Genomic DNA, 19,871 nt, shown 5'->3' with positions numbered 1-19,871 from the left:
GATTTGTATGTTCATACATGTATGCGCTCTTCCTGCTCTTGTCTCTGTCCGTCATGTAATCCCATTTGGGCCGTGTGTCTTTTCATATGGAGATGTGTTACAGCTGGCTCTTGCTTTGGTTGTCCCACGCTTGGTATACGTACATATATACGGGTATACACATGTACACACGCACATATACATTTTATATAGAAGTGGATGAATACCTTTGATCATCTTGTGTGACTAATACCCACCAGCCAGGATGAAAATTGCTTCCTCTAAAGTTCTTTCAAAAGATTAGATGATTTTGTGACCTTGCTCTTGGAATTAAAGTTTAACCTCTAAGTCAAACCAACCATCCCTATATCAAGCACTTCCAGAAATTCAGCCATCCTACTGTGAGACATCCACGACCTATTCCCTCTTCAAAGGGAACAGTCTTCACCAGAAGATTTAGTACGAGCTTTCATCTCGGAGTAGGAAAGTTCCTGAAACATGTCGTACTTTCAGATGGAGGGGGAAATAGGATTTGCACCAGAGTTACTGGTTCCTCATCAAGAGCAAGGCTTTTATTTCAGTCCTCTGTCATATACCATGCCAGACCCACAGTGGGGCAAGCAGTCACCCACCCAGGAGAACAAAGAGGAAGCTTATGAATATTTAATGACTTCATGGTGTGTGCTCATCTCTTTAGACCTGAAGTCTGTGGCTGTCCCAGGTAGCACAACGACAATATCCCAGAGCAGAGCACGCCTGTAAGTCCCTCAGGCAAGCCTGGCTCGTTTCCTCAGATGCACAAGCACACCTGTGCTGGCTGGGCAGGGCCTGACTGCAGGACCCACTGAGTAAGGCAGCAGGGAGGGGTCCTTGAGCCAGAAAGGCCTGAAATGTTTTGGAGAGTTAAATTTTTATTATCATTCCATTGAATGTAAAGCTGCTTGTGTCTTCTCTTCTTTCAAAGAATGCCTGCTAACGTGAGGTCGCTTAATGAGTTCTTGTTCTAGATGAACAATATAATAGCTAAACGTTTCAGACACTTTTTAGTATTTTCAGGAAGATGCTGCTGAACTGCCCAGTTCTGTTCTGTGACTTGCCGTGGGCTTTTAGAACAATATTGGGTGGATTGATTGCTGTTAGAGTGATCACTGGGGATTTTTAACTGCATCCTTCATTATTTTCTCTCCTGGTAGTAAATTGATCAGCGTAAGGAAAATAAATGAACATAAAACTGTAAGAAGGCAGTGATGTAATGAGCTATCACATAATGACCACACTAGGAGCTACCAAGGAGGAACCTGGAGTATAGCACTGGCTTTCTAGTGAGCGGTTACGTTATTTATCAAAGTGAGTACTGAGGCTTTTTCTTCTTTAGACAGTTGCTCTGAGGCACCTAGTAACTTCTGGGCCATTTCCAAGTGGTAGGTAACTGCGCTTCTTTGTATCTTGGAAGCTGCCTTGAAGAATGAAGGAGAACGTATCCACATGCCAGGCTCCTTGGCTGCCCTTTGATGCAGGTGCAGGTATTGCTCACAGATCTTGCTGCCTTTTTTTTTTTCCTTCCTAGTTCACATACTGAAAATGTGACCGAAGTAAAACATAAAGTGACGCTGCAGAGCTTTGTGGTTTAGAACAGTAGGTCACCATAATACACTAATACAATTAGGGTGACCTACCGTGATTTTAAAAATTAAATCGGCCACCTTCCCTTCCTACTATGCTTGCTTTCTGCCCTTTTCTATGTCCATCACTTAATCCCATTTGGGCAATGTGTTTTTTCATGTGTAAACATTTTACAGCTTTGGTTGCCTTAGGCTTGCCAAAGCAGTGGTACCTATCAGCTCTGTGTTTCAGGAGGTGGCAGTGAGGAGCAGGAGACAGCTCAGCGGGGTCAGGAGTAGTATGGAAACAGATGCACTGGGAATGACTGTTCATTTTTCTCCAGTACAAGCAGTAAAAGGCGAGAATTGAAACCAGAGGGTGATGAGTTCATAACAAAGGGAGAAGGTTCTCTTCACACAGCCTGAATTTAAGCTGAGGAGCTCTTCCACAGGCTGTCAAAAGTTTGCATGGTCTCAGTAGGAACTAGTAGGAACTATTGCAGCTTGGGGAGGGGATATGAGCTCTGTGGGGACTACTGCATGCAGAGAAGGCTTTTTTGGTCTAGAAAGTCCCTGAGCCACAGTTTTTTACAAATTTGGAGAATATTTTTTTTATCTCTGTTGACCTCTAGCAGTGGGCTAGAATTTTGGGGATGTAAATTTTAACACTGACCCTGACTTGTATGTCCTGATTTTACCATATGTAAAAAAAGGGTAGGAGTGATACCTTCAGTATTGTATCATCTGTACCTTCTACAGCTTTGGTAATGCCCGCTGAGGTCTACTGAGAGGCAACCCTGTGTGTAAGAGATGTGTGGGACTGGAGCGCATCTCCCTTTTCCCTCTGTCCGATCCATCCTTGGAAAGTTACAGAGTGACTAAATTCTTTATTTTTAGACATTACAAAGAAAGAAAGCATTAGACAGCTGGCTGCAAAAAATATTTATTTGCAACCTTTCTCCACATTTGTACAGTTCTTCTTGCTTTCTGGCAAGAGTCCTGTTATATTTTGGACAAGCAATTTCTCCATGATTCAGGTCTTCAGTCTCACAGTCTCAGGAGAAACTAAAATGCTTAGAGCTTTATGCATATGTATTTAAAAAATAATAATAATTTAAAAACAAAACAAACAAACCAAAATGGTTCCATGTCTGGAAAACACGGGCTGAGGCTACTTCTATTTGTAAGCTGTTGGACGAGGTTTGTCTCCCATTTCCATAGGGACTTCCTCACTGGACAAGCAACAGGAGCGCTGCTGGTGAAGGCGGCACTGGAGCGTTCTGCATCAGTGGCTGAACACCCCCTGCTCCACTCAGTCCTGCTTTTAAGCTAACCTGCATCTTGAGATAGACTTCTCCCCTGCATTTCTGCTCATTGGAGAAAGGATTAAATAGGTTTGTTGGCTCAGTGGGGCAAAAATATGATGGTATGTGTGAATAGAGGGTAGAATGAGGGCTGTGATGAGCAGGGTCTGCTGGGCTGGTTTTGATTGGAGCTATCAGGCATGCAAAGGTAGCTGAAGCCAAACTGATGCTGCTGATCATGTTTTTTTGTGATTGAAGCAAAATGTCAGGAAGACGTTGGTATTTTTGACTTTGCACATTGTGGAGAGAGAATTTTTAGATACCCATGTTTAGTCCAAAAAAAAAAAAAAACCAAAAAAAAAAAAATGTGAGAAACCCAGTTGCAAAAAATAAATATCTAATTTTACTATAATAAAGTGCTTCAGGTTGGTCATGTTCTTTGAAAGGGTAAATCTATAGGACAAAGCATTTCATAGTAGTGCTGTTGAGTGATGACAATAAAGAATTGTCAGTAATTTGTTTTATTTACTTTAAGTGGTGTGTGTATTAGCACTGCAAAAAACAGCAGGCCTGCAAGCTGAAATGCAGCTACTACATCTTTTTTTTTTTTTTCCTTTTGATTACAGCTACCTCTTCCAAAGACTGTTGAATAATGTTAAACGTTCTGTGAAAGTACACGTGGACGGCAGGCCTTGAATCACGTACCGCCCCCAGGCAGATTACTGTGACCAAATTTTCTTCTCTAAAACTGATCTGTACAAACCCATTTTTCACTTATATTGCATCCAAAGTATGAAAAACACTTAATGCTGAGTGCTGTTTTGCTAGGACAGTATGCTGAATTTATAGGACATTTTGCTTCCCAGCTGAAAAATTACTGAAAGATTTTTGAGGCGAAGCTTTGCTCTTGCAAGCTGAGGTGGAGCAGTTTTATACGGCCCTGAGCTGAGACAGTACTGCAGCACATGGTTGTCCTCCCCACTCACAGCACCTGTGCCTGGAATTATAAATCAAAGAAGAAATCGAACCAAAGCTTAGCTGTAAGTTTGACTATGTCAATCTTTTTCAGAAAGAAGAAGGGAGCCCAGGAGCAGTGCTGTGGTGTGACCAGGGCTGTGGCAGCACGCGAGTGCTGGTGCCTGGTATTGCAGATCGGGGTCCCGCCAGCAGAGCAGGAGTACAGCCATGCACACGCTTCTGCCATCGCTGGTTCTGGCACTCTGGCTGTGCTAGGTGCCAGCAAATACCTGCACTTAGAGAAGTGCTGGATTGTGCTTCCTTCTTTCAGAGAAGCAGTTCCTCATTCCAGGCCATTAGTTCCACTGGCTCTCACTAGCACACCGGGCTGCTACCAGCCCCACTCCCTGACATCCAAAGGATGCCCAGGTGCATTTGCTGCTGCCAGCTCGATGGCTGCTTTGATTTTTGTTAGGGGGAATGAGCAATGCCATTTCTTAGGGAGGATTTCAAATAGCTTCCCAGCTTTGTGGTTATGAGGTAACAGGACATTTGTGAATGATGGTTTTCTTTGTGGGTTTTTGTCTGTGTTTGGTTTGGTTTCTAAGCCTTTTAAAATTAAATATACAGTACTTTGTAGAAATGCCGAGGTTGAAAACACGCATGCTTGAGAAAATTTGTCAGGTCAAAACACAAACAAAAAATTTTCAAAACTTTAGAGGAAAAAATTAAAACTCAGAGTTTGTTTCCCAGCAATCATTTTTTCCCCTCCAGGGAATATAAGTGCTTTCTAGTAATTTGAGCCAAAGAAAGACAAAACCTCAGTCATTCGGTAACTTGAATGTTCCTGAAAGCTACTTAGCTTTTCTTTTTTTAGAAGCATATGTGGGTTCCACAGTACAGTGCTTTGTTTTTATCACTTGGTGGGGGAGATGGGATAATGATGTTGGTGTGTCAATAACAGATAATGCGTCTCTACCATGAAGAGAAGGAAAGGCACCGGACCTCTTAGATGAAAAGCGTATCTATGTATCTGTTTCTGACATCACTTTAGAGATTTGGGAATAGGTACTCTCTGAAAGGCTTGGCACTGAGCTCTCCTGCCCGCTGCCCTCTGAGGCACTCCCCATCACGCTTGGCTTGTGTGCTGGGCAGGCAGTGCCTTGCCTTGGCAAGGTTTCCTTGTGAGAGTTGTGACCCATTTCCCAGCACAGCCAACACCTTTTGGAGAACTTAACTTCTCTGTATAGCTACTGGTGAGGTTAACTGGCTCTGAACTGCCTCAGCTTCAGGCCTTGTATCCTGGTGGTGCTTCTGCAGCAGAACGTGTTTGTGTTGAGAAACAGAAAGAAAAATCAGTTCTGGGCAAGGTATCCTGAAGTGACTGGCTGACCTGTCTACTGAATTAGTCCTAGAACTGTCAAGATTTGTTGTTGTTGTTAGTAATACAGGTAACTTCTGAATTAAACAGGTCAGCTGTACAAAAATAACAAAACAAACTCAGCAATTGTTTGTTTTGTAGCAGTAAATCTGTTGAATATCTGCTCAGATACAAGTCTCTTCTGCTCCTGCTCATTCTTGTGGTTAGAGCATATTCAGATTGCTGTTGAAAAACAGCAATGTCCAACAAGTTAGACAGTTTCAATCATTAGTCCCTGAAATGATTTTTCCCCCTGTCTTTAGGGAGCATGAAGTAGATGAGTTGGGAAAATTTGTTCTGCATCACGTTCAAAAAGAGAGCCCAACTCTTCAAAACCAAATTGGGCACATCGTTAGCACAGAGAGGAATTGTTGCTGGTTATAACTGCATTTGCTGGTATTTATAAATATACTGGTAGGAAAAAATGAGTTTTGATGGATGTGTTTAAGTTGCAGGATTAGGTTGCTTATTTTTTTTTCATTATACAGCTTAGAGTTGGCTGCGTTACCAGCATCAGCAGTCCCTTATGCAAGCACAACTTGAGCAGTGCCTATGTCAAAGTGAGTTTTTATCAGGTTCACAGAGATGCTGTATGTGTGTAGTCAGAGTTTACCACTTAGCTCAAACTAGAGTTCATTATTCTTGGAGATGTCCCAGAGTTGCCATGTGCACTTCTGATTCACCTTAGTTTTCCCAAATTGTACTCCCCTCGTGTACCAGCTGGCAACTAACTCAAGTGTTTTTGTGGTTGTGAGAACTAAAGCAAAAATGTTTTTTCTCAGTGCTTGTGGGGACTTTGTAGCCAGGGTTCTGTCCAGAAGCTTCGTTACTCCTTGGATCTATTAGCACAGCTCACATAGGAGCAGTCTCAGCATTTTTGTGCAGATGCTTTGAGCCGGTTGAGATACCTTCCCAGAAAGCAGATCGTTCGGCAGGTGATGGGTGGCCTCTTTGACATTTGGGCTGTAATAAGAGGCCTGTAATCCTACCGGTTTGTTCAGAGGATGACATACTTTTAACAAAAATAAAAGGCAAAATGGACTGGATTAAGCTGTGATCAGCATTAAAAAAAAAAAAAAAAAAAGTGTATAAAGTATGTCACTGGCACTGATGAAATCTTGTATGTGGGCTTCCATAGTGAAATTGGCCACAGAATAAAACTTTTCAAGTGAGGGAAGAAGCATGATGTCTGTGCTTGAAAAACATTAATGGAAAACTGTTTTCTAACTCATGGGATGATTTTTCAGAGCCTGATATCCATTAAAATGTGTCATATCTAGACAGAAGAAATCATTGTTTTACAAGACTTGGGAGAAATAAGAAGGTTGATGCAAAACTAAGAAATGACAATAATAGGTCAGAAACTGAAATTAAGTCAGTCTTTGCTTGCAAACCTTGGGAGAGATTTCGAGGTTGTGAAGCAGACAGGTCACTTGTCTCAGTGCAGTTAGCTTGAAAGACTTCGACTAAAAATTGAACATCTTTTCAAAAACTTAACATACAGCAACATTCAAAATATATTGCATGTAAATAGAGGGACAGCTCTATTGTCTGATAGGGGGAGGCCAATGACTTAAATAAAGTTCTAATTTTATTTTGTTGGCAGTTATTCCTGGGTCTGGGGCCTTGTAAGACTTCCAGTTCTGTCCCTCATGATGGCAACTTAATTTAGGTTTGCCAACTTTAAATGCAGAAGTATAAAATATTATTTTGCATCTACATCAAAGAACCTAGTCTTGATTTAGATTCTCTTGAATGGGTAATTTTGTCCTTATCACTTTGTATACATGGACATGCATTCAATAGCTTTTTGGAAGATTATATTAGGACAGTATGGTAAAATCAAGGAGCAGGTAGTAAAGTATCTTCCCATAGTAGAAAAGATATATGAAAATCTGTAGTAAAATTTTTGTTCATTCTGCAATGCAGGGGGAAGGCTGGTCATGATTTCTGGGTCCCTTTCTTATCAGCTGGTGGAGTTTTGCGTACAGGGAAGGGTTAAGGGCTTTTTATTGGTTTTCCTATTAAAAAGAAATACATTGCATTAAAATGAAGCAACGTTTATGGTTTTCAATTTCTGTATTCTTGCTATTTTGTTCTAGAGATAAAAATTTTGGTGAAATCAAGTGAGCCTCTAAATAGAGCAGAAACACTTGGCCAATAAGCATTGCAAAGTAGTACAATTTTATCACTTCAAAGGCAGTGGGAAGGAATCCAAACATGCTTTGAACTGGTTAACATATATAACGTGCTAGCTATCATCGTCAATTATTTTGAGACTGATATTTCTTAAACTGAATGTTTAGGACAAACCGTTGTTTGAGTATTTTCTTTATGTGTTAATTTTGCTTAATAGTATTTCATTTCTTAAATCACATATTCATTAGCTCAGCTAGCTTGATAAATTTTTTTGGTGCTGTCTGAAAAGTCTTGCAGACCTTTTAGGCTGTTTTAAAAAAATCTCTGATGCCTCTTAACCTGTTGGAGGCACTGCAGAGGTGTGAGCTTCTTCAAAGCTACTGAGAACCTGGCAAGCATGGATTTGCAAAGGGTGACTGTCTTGGTCACCTCTGAAATAGCAGATGACCTGCTGGTAGGGAAACCCTGGTGATCCAGGAGGGCTCTGCAGGCGTATTTCCAGTGGCTTAATGAAGAAGTTGCTTATCTTCCTAGAATTCAAGGATGTATCTCTGTACATCCATTTGAGCTAGGAACGCTTCTGCTTCCCCTCCAGCAGCTCCACCCCCTCAATGTGACTACTGGTTTTACTGAAGCACCTCCAAAATCTCCTAGTAATGTTACGGAATAATTGCCTATGTATACTTGTTTTCTACTTAAATTGAAGGGAGAGTTTGAATCAAATCTGTGGCAAGGATCTGATCTTGCCATACTGCAGCATGGAGCATGCGCTTTGGCCCCATATCATAGAATATCCTGAGCTGGAAGAGACCCAAAGGATCATTGAGTCCAACTCCTGGCTCCGCACAGGACCACACAAAAATGAGACCATGTGTCTGAGAGCGTTGTCCAAATGCTTTTTGATTGCTATATGCAGGTTTCTGACAGGATTTGGGACAAATATTACACATCACCAGTAGGTTTCTGATTTATAGTAAAATGCAGAGTTGAAAAAAAAAATCAATTTACGTTTCTGCTTCCTGTGACACTTTGAATTATTTGTTTAATGCAAACTTTGCTAGTGCTGATAAATATCAGCCTCAAAGGATTATGAGGGCCAACACTAAGATGCCTAGTTAATTTTGGGACTTGATGTAATTTGTCAAGATGAATAGCAGTAAGCTAAAAGGGTTATGGTAATTAATTAGTAAGGCTGGACTATGCAATAAAGGAGTATAAAACTGACTCTGAGTGAAGGCATCTCCCTTACTGTTTTATTGAGGTTATTTGATTTGTGATATTAAAGTTATGTTTCCAGTTTCATGCATCCACAATGATTTGTGTTTATTCAGGGTCTGACCCATTCCTATTTCTAAGGGAGAACTTTCACAGGGTGTGGAAGATGAAGAAAGAGGAACCAGTTTATTATTAACTGTAATTTTATGAACATAAGGAACTGTGTGTCTGGTGTAGAGGGGTAGGAATGGCTTCTGAAGAGTCCGAGGGTTTGGGTTTTCATTTCAGCTGGCATCAAAGGACATGGGATTTGGACTTCTTCAAATGCAGCATTGTGCCCACTATAGCCACCTCAAGGAGTAAACTGTACCCAGCTGGCATTTAGCTCCTTCCACCAGGGCAAAACTAGTTTGTTTCTTTACTTCTCTTCTTCCCCCGTGTTCATTAGGCCATAATGGTGGCTGGCTTTGTCTAGTGGACATTTGCTAAAGGGCAGGCTGGAAAGGCAGCATGGTATCTTTATCAAAGTTACCTGCCTCTGGTGAAATGTTGCTCCTTTTTATGGTCTAGTATGTATGGGGGGCTATTTTGTGAAGGGTTTCTTGTGTCCTTCATAGAGAAAACACAATTCCCAAGTTTGGGGTGGAGCATGAGGCCTCGCTGTCTCTGCTCCACATAGTTGAGAACTACAGGCAGGGTCCAAACTGTGGTGGCTGCCTCTGGGAGGTACAGGCCGCTGCTAGATGCCTGTCATGGTTGGGCAGGCAGCACGGTATTTATAGGCCAGCAAGGGCAGAGTACCTTCCACCTGGTTACTCTGAAGTACCCGGTGTTACCTGAATGGTCATCTGTGGCTTTTTTGGTTTGGTTTTGTTCTTAAATGTGGCTTTAAACAGTGGATGAGGAGGCCGCCTTTAAAAAGGTTCTTGAATTCTGAATTTAATTCCCTTGCTTGTTTTGTTATTTCATTTCTAGATAAGGAATGGATGGGGCTGTGTTTGGCAAAAAAAAAATTTGTCCTTTTAATTTCTGTGTAATTGAATGCCAGCTTTCAATTCAGCTTCACTGAAATCAGTTGAAAGAGAGAGATTGCTGTGGTGTTTGCTCAGATTTACATGTGGGGAGGAAAGCTGGTAATATATTCAGTTCTGCTCTCCTTACTCTTCTACAATACTTCTTTCCTCTTAATTGCAATACCTTATGCAATAAATAGTCCCATGGGTTTCAGTAAGACTGTTTAGGGAATTGAATACCACAGTGCAGAAGAAATGGAAAAAATGAGTAAAGCTTTTAAGAAGTACAACATTTGGCAAAACGCTCTGTTTGTGCATGTATCAAACACTACTTTTGTTTCATTATGAATCAATTTAAATTATTACAGAAAGCTGAGTGAGAATTATGATAATGATGCTTTTTACATTTGGTGTGAAATTTTGGATCCTATTGATTAAATTATACTTTAAAAGTTTCATTTTAACCTTGAAAAACAATTTTAAATATTGCAAAGTATAGTTTAAGCTTAAGTTTTCATAGGAAAAGTCAAAAATCTCTCTTAAATCTTATCTGTGCTTTCTCCTGTGTTTCTCTACACATTTCATTAGCAAGACATGTCATTTTAAGAATGGCATTTAAGCAGACCCAAGAGCTGGGCTTAGGTTTAAATGAAGATCAGCTCAGCATGAAGCTTGTTGGAATTGCATCTGGTAGAATTTTCTAGCAGGGACTCTCCTACCCGCTTTTGACCTTAACAAATTCAAAGTTTTATTTTTTTCTTTTGAATTAGCATATTTAGGGAAATGTCTTTTTATTGGAGTAAAGGAATGATGATCACATTCCTTCCATCAGCAGAAGGATAAGAGTTTTTTTCAGCTTTTTGTATAAAACATGGATGTAAAGGGACTGAGAATCTTGGTATCTGTTACATGTCTGGAAGTGTTTTACTAGTCCTTAGAATTAAAAAGTAAATTTCTAAACTCAAACTCTATGTGCATTTTAACAGCTTACTCAGCTGCACCTTTTTGATTACCTGATAACAGCAATGATCAACTCTGATTTGTATATGTCCATGTTGAACTAAAGAATACAACTCTCACTTTGTTTTGTCATCTAGTTTGAGATGAAAAAAAGTCCCTTCAATTTTAATAAAAGCAGGTTTTATGTATCTCTTGCACTTTAAATTGGAAACTTGTATATTACTTAGCTAGTGTACAAATTGCATATTTTCATATAACGCAAATGCTGAGCTTATATTTCACTTTAATCAGCAGAAGCAGCAATTTTAGTTCAAAATAGTACTTAAAATGGTGCTTGAATGTGTATAAGAACATTATAATTTTGAAGAGCACATGGTTGTATTCAGGTGGATAAACACAGAGCTACTTAACTAGTGTGTTAGTTTTGTCTCTGTGGCAAATTAAGTCTCAACAAAATAAAATCTTTGAAGTGAAATCAAGAATTACTTAATTCAAAGATGGCAGAAGTTTAGGAAACTGATGGTTTTCAGGGGACAATGGGATCCAGTTCTCACTTCAGTTACCACTGCAGCTGCATGCACTTGTTAGAAGTCAGTAAACCTTATTTTACCCTAGTTTCTCTTCAGCTGTATGGATTGAGTCCTATTGTGCTGGGCACCACAGAAATGAAGAACAAAACGATATATCTGAGCCTTAATAATTTACAGATAGGCAGGCATGTACTGCATAAATATGATTTATTTAAGTAGTGTCTTGAATTACTACTCCCCATCAAATTTTCCTGTATATTTTTCCAACGATGTGACTCTTTATAGTAGTTGCTGCTTGTGAGCAGAGGGTAAGGTTAAATTCTGATGTGTTCCTCTCAGTATCTTCTCCTTTCTTTTCAAAAGGAGTTAGCCTCAATACATCTGCACATGCTTTTCTGTGGTGCAGAGGCTGGTACCTCTGGTGCTATTGACAGATATTACTGATTCCTTTACTATGCCTATATGGATGGAATTCCTACAAAGACTTTGTAGCTATTAATCCCACACGTGAATCCCTTAGACTTCGGGGATTCAAGAGTGGGACCCATAGTTACAAATAGTTTAGTTTTTAATGGATGGAGTGGTTTTCTTTGAGTGTAAGCTATTTAATTCATCTCTAAAATATGTTAGAGATTCCTAGTTTATAAACTGGCTGAATTTATAGATTGGTGTTTGGATCTGTGACAGTGTTGTGCTTGAGCATAAGAATTTAGAGGAAAATCTATTTTTTAAGCAAAGTCTTTGAGTCATGGCTCAACATCATTTGAACTTCATGGTTCAGAAAATTGTATTGACTGGGCATCTTCAATGCTTGCTGCCTTTAAGGACTGTGTTTGAATTTTCACTGTGCAAAAGGAGTCCTAAGGCAATAGCTACTCTGGAAACTGATCTGTGAAAAAGGCCTTATTTGGAGGAGGAGAACATTACGTGTTCTTCAGCTCTGCAAGCTGCCCTGCTCTTTTCATTAGGCAGTGCTTCTCTGGGAGGCATTCCTCTCATGCTTTTGTTCTATGCTTTTTTTTTTTTTTTTCTTCAACATGAAAGAAAATCCAGTTTCATGTGCTCTGTGGAGTTCATTTCATCCTTCAAAGTGCTGTTACTTATTTTGTCATGTAATCGCCTGTATGAACTTGCTTTTAAGCTGTTAGGCTAAGTATTGGTTCTTGTTGGCAGGGTTATAATGTTTGCACATTTACCATATGTCATTGATTGATAACAGTAATGAAGTAAATAACTGAAGGATTTCACTTACATTCTTTTTTCACTCTTCTGTTTCTCGTAGGTTCATTGCTAAACCGTGTGCCTTAGGCCTTAAAGTCCAAGCTAATGGACCACAAAAAGCTCAACCTAATGCTATCCTGGAAAAAGTTTTCACAGCCATTACAAAGGTAGAGTATTTACCTAAATATTTATCTTATAAAGTGGGATATGGTATTATAAAACACATCTGAACAAAATGAATATAACTTCTAAATTCAGTACTGCCATTTTTACAGCTAATGTCATAACATTAAAGTGTCAAGGTTTTCATTGGCATGCCAACTTGAACAGTTGTGCAGCCCTTCATGATGTGTCCTGTAAGCTTTTGATTGAAAAAAAAAAAGTTACAGAAATACTTCGTAGGTGCTGTATGGCCACCTACTTTTTTATTTTGTTTCCTCCCTTTTAGAAAGTTCCATGGAATCCTTGTTTTTTTTTTTTTTTTTGTTTTGGTTAGGGTGATTTTTTTGTGTGTTTTGAATGAAGAGCAAATTATGAGATACTAAGATGGACCTTACTGTGTATTCCATGAAACTCTGAAGCTACCCCTTCCAGGGCAACTGCTTGAGAGCAGGGTGCTGATGGTTTACTGTTGTCCTAGCCGTTTGTGATTAATGTCCTTTGAATTTGGAGGGAAAAGCTAGAAAAGTATGGAGAACTGACTGAACGGTATTCTAGATTGCAGGTTGTTCGTTGTTTTGTTTGTTTGTTTGTTTGTTTGTTTTTTGTAGAAAATGAGGTTTTTGCCACTGCTTGCCACTGTTTCTACAGCTGCTGTTGTACGAGATCTTCAGCTAAACCTGTCATCCTGTCCATTCTTCTGCTGTAGTCTGAGTTTTCACACAGCACTAAGCAACGTCCTTTAGCTTCTCCTGAAAAAGTCAACAGACAGTTCTTTGTAGTGCAAAGGCCTGTGAAGACCTGAATGATGAAGCCTCTCTTTTGCAGAAACTCGGCAGTTCCACCTTGGCTCCAGGCTGCAGCAGGGCACACCACAGCAAAGACACTAATTAGCTAGAATTTCAGAAACTATTAAGATAACAGAGGGCTAAATTGGGTTCAATGTCAGAGACAGTGAAATACACCATGAATATGTCTTCTTTTTGCGTCCTACCCTATGCTGAGATCATCAGAGCACTTGGTGCAATTTTTGTCTTGTTTTCAGAGAAAGTGATGCATGCCTCATTTCTATAAGATACAGCATGTGTGCTCTCTCCCTGACTCAGCTGGAGGAAGAATTAGATTTTTAAAGTCAGTGAGAGTAGCTTTTCTCAATTTTCCATTGGAAAACTTAGTGGCTACTTTGATTCACTTAAAAGGTAAATAAAAATAATAATTTCTGAGAAGGGATGGGAAGTTCTGAGAACTTCCCCCTTTTCTCAGCTAGTTCTTTTATTTTCCTTTCTGACTTCTTTGCTGGAGACTGATAGAGGAAACTTCACCCTGGCAAAGACTGCTGCTTTACCCTTTGCTACATTTAACAACGTCTTTGTGGTGGCAGATGTGTATCTTTTTCAATGTATCTGACTGGCTTACAAACCTAAACCTAAAGCTCCAGAAAATAGACTGTCCGATGGCTTTTCCTTAATTAAAAAAAAAAAAAAGTAATCAGGAGGAATATGTAGATTGTCCTTATGCAGTACCATACATAAATGTGGCCTGTTCCACTCTTCTCTATTTAGTATTCAAATTAAGAATAGATTCATTTTATTTTACCTTGCCTTTATGTTGATTTGCAGAGAACAGCCACTTGAATGGAAGGAGAGTTTTACATTTACTGCTTTGGAGGATAATTCTGTGTAGCTATTTTAAAGAAAAAAAAAATCCTTGTTTCCCAGGTGATTTTCTTTTTGAAGTTGTCATTTTGTTTAATTACTTCATTTTTTAACATTAATATGCACAAACATGGGATATATCCTCTTCTTTCTGTGTCAGTCAAGAAATCTTCACTTCTGCAACTGACAGTGGGACCAAGGTTGGAATATACAAACTGTGTGGCAGGCAGAGGAGCATTTGTAAGCCCCTCTGCTTGATAGATATGTCATTTTAACCTCTGCTTACCATCACTTCCCAAGTTTCATGAAAGGTTTCATCCAGTTACCCCCTGTAAGTTTTTATCAGTAATAACCAATATGCAATATGGCAGCATATGTCAATCTTCTTATATCAATAAGATACTGTCACCGTAAACATATTTTGGTGTGGATGTGCCAGCAGAGATTTCTGTCATTTTATTTCTATGCATCCATTTGTCTGACAAGCAGTCTATAAGCCATTGGGAGGTGGTTACAGCAGTTCTAAATTAAAAGTGGCATTACCACAATTGGGAAGAGGAAATAATTTTTATCCTTCTCTGTTCTGTAGCATCCGGATGAGAAGAGGCTGGAGGGGCTCTCCAAGCAGCTGGACTGGGATGTACGCAGCATTCAACGATGGTTTCGACAAAGACGCAACCAGGAAAAGCCCAGTACTCTTACGAAGTTCTGCGAGAGCATGTAAGCAAACTGTCTTTACAGCAGTCTTTCTCCTTTCTCTGTACAGCTGGACAGAGATCTGAAATGGAGCAATAAAAGTAAAAGCCAAAAAGCCCTTCCTTGTTTTTCTCATCCTGGGCTTGACCCTTTTACTAGCACGGCTTCTTGAGTGCACTTAATTCTGAGAAACTAGAGGCTCCTACACTTTCTTTGGGCAGTTATTTTTCACCTACAAGGGTTTACTTCTAGGGACTGCTTCCAAGAATCCAGCTGCTCTTCAAAACTGGTTATCTATACATAGTTCTTTTTTCTAATCAGACCCCATTGTCTGTGAGTCAGATTTTCATGCTGACTGGATTTAACACACTAATACTTAATCTGCACTGAAAGAGTGTGAAAAACTAAATCTACGTAATACATTTACATGTTTTTCTTAAAGGAGGAATGATAGGTATTGAACTTAAAACACAAAGAATGCTAGTTTCTTTGAAAGACTTATTAGTTATAAGACTCAGCCCTCCAGCACTGCTGTAATGTTGTTCCTTTGATATGGAAGGTCGTGCATTTAAGGCAAGTTTTACATGCTCCAAATCAAGAGGCTTGGCAAATAATGCCATAAACAAGTATCGGCTTTATCATACCCTGAGGTCAAGTAGTCGTGTTATTGCTGGCTTAAAACTAGTTATGCTTTTTGTTAGCTGGGAAAGAAGTGTTAGACAGAAATGTCAGCACCAATAGAGGAAGCCTATTTAAATTTGAAACTGAAACTTGGTTATTTTAAATCTATTTTTTTTTCTTTTTTTTTTTTTAATCCAAACAATTTTACATGATTTCATTAAAAATTACAAGTAAATAATTTTTTTTTAAAAAGTATATATATGTGTATGTGTGTGTGTATATATATTTCTTTGTGGCATACATTATGGCAAAAGTGTGTAGATAAGAGCTGTGAATGCAAACTGGAAGGTGAAATCAAGCTGAAATGAGTGCCATTAACTTCTGCAGGAAGAATTAAGTCCCAGCTTCATTTAGAGAGGCCCATTGGGCGTTACTGCAAGATGTATACTTAATAGTAATGACAATACTTGTATCTCCAGAAAGAAGCAAGTTGGTGTGAAGAAGAAATGGATAGTTAGCTTTTCTCAGCTCATGGTTTGCAGAGGGTGCAGGGGGAGTTGCCTCTGGGGCTCCACAAGTACTGTTACTCTAGAACATGCTGCTCTCTGTGTGAGCGCATTGCCCTGATAGCGTTTGCAGCAGTATAGCAGGTGCCACCAGGTGTCCTGTCATGCATGCTGGATGGAGTTGGTGGAAGTTAGTTGGAATAGCACCAGGAAGTCAGGGATCCCCTTTTCTCCCCTCAGTATGGCTATGAAACGGGTGTCTAGTTAAATCAGGGCACTACATGTGGTGCAGTATCTTTGGAGCAAAGAAATCCAGATCTGCTCAAGGCCAATAGCCTTTTCACATGTAGTTAATTGTGTGACATTTTGGATGAAGAATCCATGTGTGGACAGCTGCTACAGAGCTCTAGGGTGCATGAAGCACATGTTCCCATGGCAGAGATAGGAACGGCCGCACTCCAAACCTGCAGTAACTCGAGCACCAGTGGAAGGGTCAGAAGCCCTGACAGAGAGCAAAACATGCCTGTAAGTAGCCAGCAGGCATAACGTAAACAATGCAACAGTGATCCCCACCCACACCTTCAGTTGTTGAGCTGCTGTTGTCCTTCCAGAGAAGTCTTCCATTTTGCTGGCAGCTGAATTGATTGGCAAAGACTTGGGGAGAACAGTGACAGAACCCACAGCAAGTGTGGAGCTGCCTAAGAAGAGCTCCAACTCTTTTTACAAGCAGACAGTTCAATTTACTGCTAGTAAAAGTGTTCCTTAGGCACAAAATGGCTTATTCCATGTTGCACAGGAGAAGACAGACATGCATGAGGGGATGCAGACTGTTTCTGACTGCCTTATCTTTCTTGCCGAATGGATATCTTGGTTACTACATAGAGGAGTTTCAAAAGGGCAAAGGATGACAGTGAAATTTGATGATAAATGCACTCAGCTGGCATGAATGACACCCAAGATCCAGACCCAGACAGACTACAACAGTAACTTTTTCACTAGATTTCTCTTATTTCTCTTGCCCCAGATTTCTCAATTTCCCTATCCCATTTTCACCCCCCCAAAGGTATTTCAGTTATGGTCCTAAACAGAGTGCAGAGCAGCTTCAAAATCTACACTTTTTTTTTTTTTTTCCAAAACAAAAATCAAATATTTCTTTTTTCCTGGGTTTTATCATATGTCCTGGGAATTAGCATGTGGTAGCTATATGAAGAAAAACATAGTAATATGTCTGTAGGCACTGCCTGTGCAACAGTCTTGTTGTGAAAACAAATGACTTTGCAGTGACCTTAACCAGCAGTCACCTCAGTTTTGTCTCAACCTTCTCTTTCAAGTGAAGGTGCCACTTGGTTATTGGAGCTGTGGAATCCGCTGATAGTGAGACTTCAATGGCATCATGTACCTGCTTCAGATGTTATGGTGATACGTACCTATACAAAACGTGAAATAGATGGTATCAGCGGGTGAGGATTCATTATCCAGTGTTATTCAGAAAGGCAGTAATAAACGGGGTGCAGAGGTTTATTTTACCAGCAAGTTGATAGGTTGTTTCTCAAGGATTTGATGGTTCTGAAATGAAACTTGGAGTTAGCAGTAGGATGTTTGTAGTCACTGGAAAAGACACCCACCTTGTACAACTTCAGATTGTAATGCTCAGGTAGCAGCTACAGGAGTGAGTCTGTGCATAATGTTTCTTTCTCATTGGGAATATAGACAGTTTTTCTGCTTTCTTCACTTGATAGATCCAAGATGAATAAAGGAGAAGAACTGGCAAACTGTGCACAGTGGACTTTTCTACTGCTGTGCATTTCTACTGCTTTTTATTCCTTTGTCTCTGTCCTCATAGTGTAGCCTAACATCAAGAAAGAACAAGCTTTAACAAGAGGAGGGGAAGAACCTTGTACTCTGCTCTTTAAGCATGCGGCACATCAGAAAACACCAAGTGGATTACCTTGAATCTTTTCTAAGGCTTGTGTAATTTGTATGTTATTCATGGAGAGTATCTGCAGTACTTTACAAGGCTAAAAGTTGTTTCTGCAGAGGACTATTGATCTGCTTATAGGTGGGTGGCATAAATTGGTCCAAATGCTCTACGGACTCATCTGGAGCATAATTCTGGCACAAATATATTTAAGGAAAAAAAAAAAAAAAGACTAGCCATTAATGGAGAGCAAGTTCCCAAAAATGTCTTAAGGGAGAATGTTACATCTGAATATAGAAGAATGGGAATTCCAGGCATGGAATAAGCTCATGGAAAAAAGGCTTTGAGGTATGCTACGGACAACTGGGACAATGTAATGCCTGGAATACCTTGAATGGTAACTTTGGTGACTGTCAGACAGAATGCAGGGCACACGAATATCTTTGTTAATATGTCTGAAAGACAATACAGTGGTGATTTCCAAGTGACTTCTAGGTTCTTGGCTGCTTCAGTCTGTTGTGCTGCTGCTGCTCACACTGCCAGTGCCTAGGCATGTCTGCTTTTCTCAAAGGCTAAATAGCATAGAAAGAACAAGCATCGTGTTCCCCTCCCTTGCTGTCCAAAGCTGCTTATTAGAGATATTTGCATGGTTTCCAAGGAGGAGCTGGCAGATAGATACGTCCAAGAGTATTTTTTGAGTTGATGCAGCAGTCTGCATGTGAAAACATGGAAGCGTGCTGACTGATGAGCTAAAGATTTTCATTTATTTTTCTAAACATATTTGTGTAGAGGAAGTTTGGATAGTAAAGTATCTGTAAGTGGGGTGACTTTTAGTTTTGATGTAGGTGAAATAAGAGTCTCTATCTCGCCTCCTAGACAGAACATACCCTTTTCCCAGGGAAGTGAAACTGTTTGTGCATGTTTTGGGGGGGAAGATTGCTGTATGTATCTATCTGTGTACGTGTTTATGTGTATAGAGAGATATATACAATATAGAATACTTTTTCACTTGTGCACATTTGTGAAAATTTTGTGGGCTGTTTTGCAACTTCTTGGTCTTACTGCTTTTCTTCACTAGCAGGGTAATTCTCTTCCGCAGAATTGCACTAGAAGAATAACTATGCAAGGGAAAGAAATTGAGACAGCTGCTTGGTTGTTGAAATTCTGAACTGTGCTGATATAAATCTTAACAAAGCACATAAAGCACAGACTGATGAATTCTTTTGTGTGTAGCAGTAAAGCACTAGAAAACAAATAGGCATCAAAAATCTTCTAGCTCCAAATTTTGAGTGGCCTCAGGCCCACTTAAGTCAACTACAGAACACTGCTGAATACAGTGATCTTTGAGATACAAGCAAGAAGAAGTGGTAAATGATATTATGGGTCCATTTAATTCAGAGTTGTCAATACAGATTTTCTGCTGCTTCAGTGCTACATGCAACAGAGAACTGACCAGTGTTTCACAACTAGAAAAGAGAATGGGGGATGTCTGGAAAGCAGTGCTGCTCCCCTGGGATGAGTGGCTTCTAAGTGTGAATACAAAGCATACACCCAAAATGGGAAGGAATTCGGCCACTGTCATATGTCTAGCTTTTCATATTTGCAGGCATCTTAAGATGACTTGGAGTCCTTCTTTGGAGAAACCCAAGGTTTCTTCCTTGGAAGTTTCTCAGGTTGTTACCTGCTGCAGGAATTAGTAGAATTTGTAAATTGCCTGAATGTTTAGACATCATGGAGGAAGCAGTGCATTGGGTGGCCATGTGGACCAGATGCTACTACACTCACTGATTTCAGGTTTCTTTTATAATTTTTTTTCTTATTATTATTGGTCACTGACAAGGTGACTTGGATAGATAGGATTCAGCCAGCATGAGCAGATGATTTGCTGCTGATGCATATGTATGGGACAACTCCTTATTCTCGATGTGCAATGAGTGGATTGCATGTATATGTATTTAAGGTGTACTTGGAGGTGAT

The 19,871-nt window shown here is 39.8% G+C and overlaps 1 protein-coding gene across 2 annotated transcripts in view; it reads left to right on the top strand.

The window, feature by feature from the left end:
- Nucleotides 1–19,871, top strand: part of CERS6 (ceramide synthase 6) — a 120,997-nt gene that overhangs the window by 21,523 nt on the left and 79,603 nt on the right. For both annotated transcript variants that reach the window (XM_084523211.1, XM_084523210.1), the window contains exons 2-3: nucleotides 12,401–12,506; nucleotides 14,743–14,873. In XM_084523211.1, the coding sequence (XP_084379337.1) occupies nucleotides 12,401–12,506; nucleotides 14,743–14,873 (237 nt within the window). The remainder of the gene's footprint in view (nucleotides 1–12,400; nucleotides 12,507–14,742; nucleotides 14,874–19,871) is intronic.

This window comes from Aythya ferina (assembly GCF_964211825.1).
Source record: "Aythya ferina genome assembly, chromosome: 6".
NCBI classification, from domain to species: domain Eukaryota; kingdom Metazoa; phylum Chordata; class Aves; order Anseriformes; family Anatidae; genus Aythya; species Aythya ferina.
This window is presented reverse-complemented; position numbering and strand designations above follow the sequence as displayed.